The following is an 11,116-nucleotide window of genomic DNA, read 5'->3' as shown; positions in this document are numbered from 1 at the left end:
ATATGTGTCTTGGCATGTTTCTCCTTGGTTTATCCTATATGGGACTCTCTGCGTTTCCTGGACTTGATCGACTATTTCCTTTCCCATGTTAGGGAAGTTTTCAACTAAAATCTCTTCAAATATTTTCTTGGACATTTATTATGTTGTTCATCATTGTTTGCTCTTTAGTTCTTCTAGGTCTTTTTTAAAACTTTCTTGTATTTTCTCCATTCTATTTCCAAGATCTTGGATCACCTTTACTATCATTACTCTGACTTCTTTTTCAGATAGACTGCCTATTTCCTCTTCATTTGTTTGGTCTGGTGGGTTTTTACCTTGCTCCTTTATCTGCTGCATGTTTCTCTATCTTCCCATTTTGCTTAATTTCTGTGTTTGGGGTCTCCTTTTCGCAGGCTGCAGGTTCATAGTTTCCATTGTTTTTGGTGTGTGCCCCCAGTGGGTAAGGTTGGTTCGGGGCTTGTGTAGGCTTCCTGGTGGAGGGGACTGTTACCTGTGTTCTGGTGGGTGGGGCTGGATCTTGTCTTTCTGATGGGCAGGGCTGCATCTGGTGCTGTGTTTTGGGGTGTCTATGAACTTAGTATGATTTTAGGCAGCCTCTCTGCTAATGGGTGGGGTTGTGTTCCTGTCTTGCTAGTTGTTTGCCATGGGACATCCAACACTGGAGCTTGCTGGCTGTTGGGTGGAGCTGGGTCTTAGCATTGAGATGGAGATCTCTGGGAGAGCTCCTGCCAGTTGATATTACACGGGGCCGGGAGGTCTCTGGTGGTCCAGTGTCCTGAACTCAGCTCTCCCACCTCAGAGGCTCAGGCCTGATACCAGGCCGGAGCACCAATACCCTGTCAGCCACACGGCTTCTGAAATGTAGTCACGTTCTCCATTTAATTTGCAGCTCCTTGTAGAAAAATGATCAGCCAACAATAAAGACTGCAGCCGGGCAGCGCTCTCTGTCTCTGTCTGTCTCTCTGCCTTGCTTCCTCTCTCTCTGTATACGGTCCAGATGTCTCAGTAACCCCTTACTATCGCAAGGCTGTGTCCTTAAGGCAGCTTCTGGCATGGGGGAGGCAAGCAGAATGCCGACTCTCATTGATGTAGCCAAATTCTCCTACGACCTTAAACTCTTTCCTAGATGTGAATCAGTTAACTTTCAAATCTTCTTTGGGCCAAGAGAAGTGACTGGCTGACTCCAGTGTAGTCTAGTACCATCCAATTTATAGTTAAGAGTTGGTGGTTTTTATTGTTGTTTTTAACATAATCTGACTCCAAAACAAATTTTATCAACTGGGCTTTCCTCTTCACACGTAAATACTCCAGTAAAACAAATTAAATGTAATGTACACAGTGGGAAATAAAATCTTTAAATAGGTGTCAATGACATGGTTGTTCTCCAGAATGATTCTACCAACCTGCCCTCCTAGTGATTTTCTTCTCTTTATCCGAGGTGAAGCTGTGCTGAGGTGGCCTGTGCATGTTTCTTGCATGGAGTCCTCTTGTGAGTGTAGAGAGAAGGAAGTCTGGTCCGTGTCAGTTGTACTGTCATGGTAACAACCATCGAAGGCCATGGCTTGAGCTGCATCAATACTGTACATTCCAGAAATCTGACAAAAAGACTTTTGTTAGTTAGTCATGAATATGGTTTTAGGAGTTGGAATTACAGTAAAAATCTAAACAATCAGATTTTAAAATAGTTTCAATAAATACTAGGAATGTTTGCTTATTTTAAAGAATAGAATTCTGGTTTTGCTTCTGGTGTCTGATTAAAAGTCATTTTCATAATAAATGGAAAACATCATCTTAGACATCCATTTTTCATAGGGCTTTAGAGAGAGAGAGAGATTTGAGCATTATACAAATAAATGTATCACAACTATAATTGTCAATGTTTTCTAATTTAGTCCAGGCCTGACAGACTGTTACACTCAATGTTTTTTTCCACAAAAGGGAACATTGTTTCAAGTTTTCCTCTTTGTTTCTGAGTAGTATGAATTGTTTGCCCTAAGTTTGTGAGTTGAAATTGAATATGATTTATCAGAAGAGCAATATAAGCCAATTGGACTTGTTTTTCAATGTATTTTTCCTCTTTAGAGAAAACATAGCAGCATGCCTAATCAGTGTGGGTTTTTTGTGCCAAAACAGAACAGTATCATCTGGTGATCCATTTTTGCTTGAATTTGGGGTGGAGATAGCGAATGATTTTAGCTGCTCTTTTAAAATGCAAATTGACCAAGCCTTCCCACTTTTGCTGAAAAGTACCTTTAAATGATACTAAAATAGCTCAATTAAACAACTTGAAATTGGTGTATTTTTTTGAAGGAGTGAGTTATTGATGCTTTCTGGCTCCATTGCTTGACTGAATCTAAACCACTGTTTTTCTTTAAGGTTTTACTCTGAGGGAGATAGTGGTTCTCCCTGATACAGAGCTGTGTCTAGGAAGAAGCTGTTACTAATTGCTTTCTGAGAAAACAAAATTTCTTTTTGATCTCTAGGGAAGTTAAAACATGAACAAATATGGACAGGCTACTACTGGATGAAAGTATTCATAATTCAAATTGGAGTCTGCAGAGTAAATTCTGCCAAAACGTGTATTTGGTTCAATACTGACTCAAAAACCTAATATTTTACAGAAATCAAGAGACATAAGGACTATTTTGTGCAGTCAGTAAACCAACCAGGGACCCATACTTGAATTATGTTGTCCCTTTTTGTTTTAGTTGTAGAAACTTTTCATAGTAAAATGAAAATGGGTAAAATAAACATGAAACGACATTGAGACTGAATTACTAACCAATAGCCAATAATAACACGTATATCCAACTCTGGATCTGAGGATAGAGTAACTATATACTGTCTCCTTGGTTTTGCCAGCCCCTCAGAACACTGCTGAGTCATACCACTGGACATCCACACTTTTAACAAAAATGTCATTAGTATGTTAAAAAAGACGTAATCTTCTTTGAAAAACAATGGTACCATTTTCTTTCTCCATTATGATAACTTAGATCTATAAAATTGGTTAAACCTTGCAGCGCACAATTTACCAGTAGGCTGCTAATGTCCACAAGTTTGTAAGTTGGTTGTTCCAATAGAAACAGTTTTAGAACTGGTCTTTAATTTTTCACTCCAGCTTACAAATAAGCACAAAGCTAAGGCATATTATATCTCAAGTATAGATTTGACGGTTTTAGACTGAGTTCTAAGTCCTAGAATTAGGAAAACATTTGGATGAAGAATAAGAAGGAAAATAGCTTCCTTTCTCCTTTCTGGGCAGTGGTCAATGCTAGGGACATATTTTCCATGGACCTTGCTGTTCTCCCATCTTTTGATATCTGGGGGTGGTTGGGACAGGTGTGTGATGGGGTGATGGGAGGAAATAAGCTTTGCTTAACTTCATAGGGAGGAACTCCATAGCTTAACATTCCTGGTCTTTCTCATCATCCCTCAATCACTCTACCCTAGGGGTTTGGAAGAAGGAACTGGCATGTGTGGTTTTAGTCCTTTTGGAGTCACTTTAGGATCTGCATTGGTGTCCAGGTTTGTTTTCTGAAATGAGGTAAAGGAGACTGTACTCACAGGGGAATCCTGAATTGTCTAGCTTCACCAGTGATCAAGAGAGTAAGTACGCTGAATACAGCGATGAAATATTAGTGGGACCCCCTGCTCACAGATCTAAGGCAATTTCTCTAAACTGCTTTACCAATAACAAAGGTAACATTATCACATCCATCTGTCTGGCTCCTACATCTCTCTCTCTCTCTCTCTCTCTCAGACTGGTTTCCCAGCTCACATACAGAGGGGAGAGGTATCATTGATTAGCCCCCAAACCTACAGACATATCTTTCTTCCCTGCATCTCACCAGAGCATATCCCACCCCTTTAAAGATCTCTCATCTCAAACAGCCTGTTCCCACTATCCCTATCAAAACTGCTACTCCTTCAGAGCATATGCTCTGGGCACTAATTACAATAAGAACATAACATTTTGTAGCACTTTATGGTATGCAAAAATGCTAAATGCGTTTATTATATCATTTGATCTTCACAACAGCTCTGTGAGGTAATAGGGAAGAAATTCCACCATTTTGCAAATGCAGAATGAGGTTTAGGAGACAGCCTGGCACACAGAGCTAGGATATTAGGTTTGGCATCACTTCTGACTCCAAATCTGTGCTCTTTCATTTGCATCACAAACATATGAAGGGCAAATAGGACATTTCTTTGAGATAATTGCACCTTTGAAGGAGAATGCATAGAATGGTGGTTTCCAGAGGTTGGGAGAAGGGGGAAATGGGGAGTTGTTTAATGGGTACAGAGTTTCAATTTTGCGAGGTGAACACTTTCTGGAGATTGGTTGTATGGCAATGTGTATACTCTTAATACTATGAAACTGTACACTTAAAAACAATTAAGATGGCAAGTTCTACGTTATGTATATTTTACTACAATTGAAAATAAAAATTAATTTTTTAAGTGAACAATGCTTATTAATCCAAAAGAATATCTTCTGGGGTACACAGAAGACTGTGAACAACCCGATCAAGTGAAAAAAACATGCAGGTAGTGTGAGCACATGTGTTTTGTGGTGGGGTGAGGAGTCAGAGGACTAGCTAGAGGTGGCCGAAATTACTACAGTGCCTCTGTCTTGGGTTCACCACGCCCCACATGAAAACAAAACAAAACAAAATAAAACAAGAACAAAATTCTTCTCTTCATCACACATTTATCTCTTTCACTTCACAGCTTATCTAATCATTGCTATTCACAGTGTGGCTATGGATTGGCAGCAGCCAGGGCTTAGAAATGCAGACCCTCAGCTCCCACCCCAGACCTACCGAACAAAAATCTTAACAAATCCCAGGTGATGCGTACATGCCGATTACTGCATACTCGTCTAAAAGCTCCTGTTTTTCTCACGCCTGCATAGCGGTCACTGTGGGTATGTATGTGACAGAGACTCATACTTCCATGCTGTCAACAAAAGAAACTAAAGCATCTGCAATGAAGCAAAATCAGTTTCTCTTACAGCTTTGACCCAAAGGATATGAAATAAAAGACTGAAGTAGCATTACAGGAGATCTGAACCGCGATTGCAGCTCTGTTGGCTGTGGATCTTTTGGCAAATCATTTGACGTCACTAAAACTCTGCTGCTTCAGTTTAAAAACAGAGATAATCATCTCCGCAAGGCCTACATCACGGAGTTGATATGAGGGCTCAGTTCGAGAAGAGGATATAAAAATGCTCTGAAAAGTATGAAATACTCTCACTAGAAGTATAAAAAATATTAAATAATGTTTGGGTGTGTATAAATACGCATTATAAGAATTTCTTAAACCAGTGTGAATATATCACATTAAAATTGCACATATATATATACACATATACACACACACATATATATATAGCGAACAAATTAATTTGATCAGTTAGGTTTCTGAAGTAAAATATCGTGTCAGTTCTCATAATAACAGGAAGTTGGTGTCCCACCCCTTTGTGAAATGAAGCAGGTAGAGAGCAATCTGTCCAGATTGATAAAGTAATGTCACAAGAAACAGGTGATAACATTTAGGGCCCAGAAGGCACCTTATTCCCAGTACACTGTGAAGAGAAGAACCTTCCCTCATGCTCTACCACTCTCCCGAGTGACTAGAAAAGAAAAATAAATCCTAGCTCTTGGTGGCGTGGCGAGCTATCATTGATTGGTTGAGAGCTCAGCCTTTGGAGTCTGGGTGCTCCAGAAGCAAATCCTGATTCCTCTTAAGCTGCGTGACCTCGGTCAAGTCACTCCCTCATCTGCTCCTATTTCACCTCCGTAAAATGAAGGTGATAAAGCACCAACCTCTTGGGGTTACTCTGAGAATTAAAAGACATAATATGTTGGACGGTTAGCACAATGCCAATATATAAGAAACACTCATTAAATGTTAGCTATTATTATTATCATCATCATCATCTACTTGAAAGGATGCGATTTGTACATCAACCCCTTCTTTACAAGGGTTAGAGTCGGTGGAGGGGAGCACAGAGAGCAATTCCTCACACAGAAAATCCCTTGGCAAAGGTGAATGAGGATACGCTGAGGAAACCAACCAGCACAGGGCAGAAAGAATAAAGTTCAATATCAAATTGTCATCACCCCATAAACTTGCATCTTGCCAAGGCACATGGACTTCACACAAGGGTTGCAATGCTGTCAGGAGAGGGCATAGATGAGGATAGTCTTTTTCACATTCCAGAAAGGATACAACAGTCAAAAGAAGGCAATACCTTCCCTGTCTTCTTGAATTGTTTCCTCTCTTTCACTATGGTGAGGTGGTTCACTGCTGCGTACTCAAGGACTGACAGGAAGACAAAGAGGGAGCTAACCCACAGGTACACGTCCACCGCCTTGATGTAGGACACCTGGGGCATGGAGACACTCACCCCAGAGAGGATCGTGGACATGGTCAGCACCGTGGTGATTCCTGCCATTTGAGAACAGTGATGAGTTCAGTGACATAACCATTCAGCTCCAGGTGCCGGTGCTGGATGACACCAGGGGATACATTTCCAGATTGATACCTGGTGATCAAAGGTGTGTGTGTGTGGGCGGAGTCCAAGCATGTTAACCTAGTACACACGGCTTGAGCCTAAGCAAGAAACTCTGCTTGGATTTCTCTTTCCATCTCTTTTTCTCACCCTCACCCCCATTGTCTGTGACGTTTCCTTCCCTCCAGCTAAAGTCTCCACGGAGTCAGACTTTGCAGGACACCTGGGGCATGGAGGCACTTACCCCAGAGAGGATCGTGGACATGGTCAGCACCGTGGTGATTCCTGCCATTTGAGAACAGTGATGAGTTCAGTGACATAACCATTCAGCTCCAGGTGCCGGTGCTGGATGACACCAGGGGATACATTTCCAGATTGATACCTGGTGATCAAAGGTGTGTGTGTGTGGGCGGAGTCCAAGCATGTTAACCTAGTACACACGGCTTGAGCCTAAGCAAGAAACTCTGCTTGGATTTCTCTTTCCATCTCTTTTTCTCACCCTCACCCCCATTGTCTGTGACGTTTCCTTCCCTCCAGCTAAAGTCTCCACGGAGTCAGACTTGTCTTTAAGGAGATCCATTGCTTCCCACCCTCAATTGGGCCTCTTTTAACCATCCCAGGAAGGTAATAATGTATTCAAGTTTTAAAAATTCTTCTGAGAAAGAAATTCTAAAACCATTTTCACTACCCTTCCCCATCATTTCACAACTTTTACTGTTCAGAAAGTGTCTTCATGTCAATCTTTAATCCTTCATTTGTCAGGGAGTGATCTTTAGCAGCATTAAAGATTGCTTTCTCTGTATTTTTCTTTCATATAGAATACCTTACAAACCATTGTTATTGGTATCACTTTGCCCCTTGTTACTGAAACTACAATTCAGTTGAGATTCAGAATGGAAGTGTGTTACTGGAGGCTGGGTTCAGTGTAAATATTTACTAAGCAACTGCTAAATGCCACTTACTTTTTGCACCTCCTCTCCCCCTTTCCCTTGTTGTCCAGTACTCCCACCACTTTCCTTCTCTTCCCTTCCTCTCCCTGACCACTGCCTTCCCCTTCCCTTTCCTTTTCTTCTCTTCCTTTCCCTTCTTTAATCCCTGCCATGGGTGTCAGAGGTAACGAGATCAATGTTCTGGGGGACAATGGAGAAAGAAGTGACTCTGAGATTTCCTTAATAAAATGCCAGCCTTGGGGAGGGCTATTCTGTGTCTACACTAATTTCTCAGAGGCATACTGCAAGAGTACTGCCTGGAGAGAAAGTAAAGTATTGTAAATATTTGAAATGTACACTGGCTGGCATGGTTTTATTTATTAACTTCCCACCAGGGAAGTGCAAATGGAATCCTTAATGATTTTTATAAGTTGTGAGGACATTTTAATGTTAACAGACAGAGTCCCGAACAGCAGGAAGAGCACTGCAATTTACTCCTAAATGTACAGACACAGCATGTAGACAGGTTTCACCCACACATTTCTACCTTTTCAACAAATTCTGTAATTCTGCAAGGTTCTCATTTGAGGGAGGCCCGTATCAAAGACAATGACAGTGCTACAGAGCTATTCAATGTCAAATTAAGTTTTTCCTTTGGATGATCAAAACCAATGCAATCTGGCAATTTGATAGTCACCATAGGAGGGCCTGGAATCTCACCTTCACACTGATTTGAACTCCAGAATAAGAAACCTAAAAGCTTCTCTAGCACTTACCATTAAATGCAGGCCACTGACCCATTGAGTCTCAGGTTTCCCCAACAATGGTAATATCAATAATCTGCGTATCAGTGGATGCTGCTTGCATTCCTTGCTACATAAACATGGAGATGTGAAATTTTTATTAATGGATCAGGTGTATGTATAGCTGAACCTGAGATTAATAAATAAAACTTGCTTGCCTTTACTGAATGTTTACCCACCACAAACCTAGGTAAATATTAGCCACATGTTGCAGAAAAGAAATATGAGTGGAGAGTGGCTAATTAGCCTGAGTTTGGTCAGGAGCAGGACTGAAACCTTTCTCTCCGAGTGTAGAACCCATGCTTTCTTCATGCAAACCTGTGGCCTCTCATTCTAAACCTGTAGAGGAAATTTCCTTTTGTTTTTAAGATTATAAACCAATTTCTATATATGGAGTATCTCTGAGACAAGATGCTGTAAAATTGAGTGTAGAATTATGTCAGGAAGCATGAAGTTACTTTGTGCTTTACAAGAGGCCAAAAGTCTTACTCCTGTCAGGATTTCCCTGGTAAGACTGTGAAAACTGTGAAAATCCTAAATGAACATTCTTATTTAGGAATGTTTACCTCATTTGTTCAGAAATTTTTAAATGTTTTCTCTTACTGGTTTTCTAAGATATGGAAGATAGAACTTGAATTTTTTTCAATGAACAGTAACATGAAGCTTAGTGGACAAAATAAGGGTTTAGAAAAACACACAAATACATGCTCTTGTCATGTATTTTAAATTGATGACTGTTGGGTCAATAAAAGGGAATTGCATTATCTATATTTGCCAGACAGCAATAAACTAGCAGTCATTTTCTTTAGAAGGTGCTTAGTCCAACTAATTTATGGTAGCTTTATTTATTTTTAAGCCAGCATTCTACACTCTCCTCTTTAAAAGGAGCAAACAAAGAGAGAGAGGGAGAGACAGGGGGACTGGGGAGAAGAGAATGTTGAGTACAGGGAGTAAGGGGTGAGAAAACTGATATATAAATTCCTAAAGCAATAGGACTCGGAGTGAGGAGTATTACAGCTACATTAACCACACTTACTTTGTCTTGAGCCACCCCTTAGAAATACATGAACCTTGACAAACTGTATTCATTCCAAGCCCATTAAAGTTAACATCGCAATAAAGGAGTTTTGAATTATATGAAGTGACCATTTAGTCAAAGAAAGGTCCTGTGTTGGGATTAGAGAATTATTTTCCCACCTACTGAAATTGCTATGGATAGTTAGGAAAGTGTTAAGAGGCAAGAGTTAGTCTGGCCTCTGGGACTCAACTTCCCTGAGCCTTGCAGGTTCACTCACCATATTAATTCATAAGGACACACATGAGATCCAAAGAGCCCTGCAGTTAGGGGAGAATTATTCATCTATCTTTGTGTTTCATTGGCTATTTTTTGCCATATATGATGGAGAGGTTCATTGACCTGTGTGAAAGCAGTAGGGCCTGCAGACGTCACTTAGAACTATTGAGTCAGTTCACCCCTTCAGTGGCTGTGTGGTGGGGAGCTCTTTTGAAGGAATAGGTGTCTACATTCATCTTTAAATGAGTAAAAACATTTTCCCTGTAGGCCTAGGCAGAAGAAAAATATTAAGTGATGTGAGGTAGAGAAACATAGGCTGGATATCCAAATACCACTCTATGGCCAGAAAGTAGCAACCATTATTCCACAAAGGTGGTGCCAGAGTCCATGGCACAGAAGTTCTGGTTACTTCTATAATGGTAAAATGAATAGCTCCTAAATATTTACTTTTCCAGGTATATGGGATATCCTCTGTTAGACATTTTTCTTTATGAATCACTACATGCCTGAAAGTTTTAGTTGCCTTTCTCTGCCATGTTTATTTCCTGATAAATGACCCCATTACTTCATACACTGTGCATGAATGGCATACCCCAGCAGAGGGGTCAAAACAGGAATGATGGAGGCAAGGAAAGAAGGAGGGAGATAGAAAGGAGAGGAGAACCCTCCATGAGGTTTAAAACATCCTTGAACAGCTTGTAGTAGTCTCACACCAAATCGAATAGAAACATAGAATGGTATTTTAACCCATTACACATTCCAAGTTATGACAGCTATTATCTCTTATGAGAAGTGCCTAATCACAATTGATACTTTTGTGCTGTTCAGCTTCCATTGTTCTTTATCTGAAATGTGACAAATGTGGAAGGGTCTTAACCAGAAAATGATTCATCCTCAATCAGCAAATGAACCCAAATGTGGAAGAGTCTTAATGAGCAATGAATCATCATTGTTTTCAGTTAGTAGCTAAAATACAGTTATTAAAAACATGGTGGGCTAAATACTGGTAGTTTAACAACTATGTATTGAGCACAAAATATGTGCAGGACACTGTGCCAGTCACGTAGGGACAAAAAAAGAGGATAATAATGATCCTTTTCCTTAAGAAACTCACATTCTAATAGAGGAGACAAGATGAACTACCAACCCGTCCCATAGCTGAACATGAAATAGAGGAAGTAGGGGTCTCAGGAGAGATACAAAGTGCTATGTGGTCCAAAGATGGGAGAGACCATATCTGCCTGGAGCCATCAGTAAAGGCTTTTGGCTGTACAGAAATGGCTGAATTTGACAGAGAAAGACAGGTAGGGAGGGCATTCTAGGCAGAGTGAGAGCCAGAACAAATGTATAGAGGTGAGATAAGCAGATAGGCGTGAGGGCCTGTTTGAGAACACTGAACATTCAAATTGGTTGAAGCTTATTAGGGCTAGTATGTTGGGGCAGGAGTATGATTGAAAATTTAGCAAATAAAAATACAGAACACTCAGTTATATTTCAATTTCAGATGAACAATGAACAGTGTTTTAGTATCAGTATGTCCCATACAATATTTGGGATATACTTAAACGAA

General features: G+C 40.4%; 1 protein-coding gene across 1 annotated transcript in view; it reads right to left on the bottom strand.

Moving 5' to 3' along the window:
* Positions 1 to 223: 223 nt before the first annotated feature.
* The window catches only part of GABRR3 (gamma-aminobutyric acid type A receptor subunit rho3), a 41,766-nt gene continuing 30,873 nt past the window's right edge, over positions 224 to 11,116 (bottom strand). The window contains 2 exon segments of the mRNA XM_024120409.3: positions 224 to 1,595; positions 6,260 to 6,456. Of these exon segments, the coding sequence (XP_023976177.1) occupies positions 1,293 to 1,595; positions 6,260 to 6,456 (500 nt within the window). The 3' untranslated portion in view covers positions 224 to 1,292.

This window comes from Physeter macrocephalus, chromosome 1 (assembly GCF_002837175.3).
Source record: "Physeter macrocephalus isolate SW-GA chromosome 1, ASM283717v5, whole genome shotgun sequence".
Classification (NCBI taxonomy): domain Eukaryota; kingdom Metazoa; phylum Chordata; class Mammalia; order Artiodactyla; family Physeteridae; genus Physeter; species Physeter macrocephalus.
The sequence above is the reverse complement of the archived record's forward strand: the minus strand, read 5'-3'. Positions and strand labels throughout refer to the sequence as shown.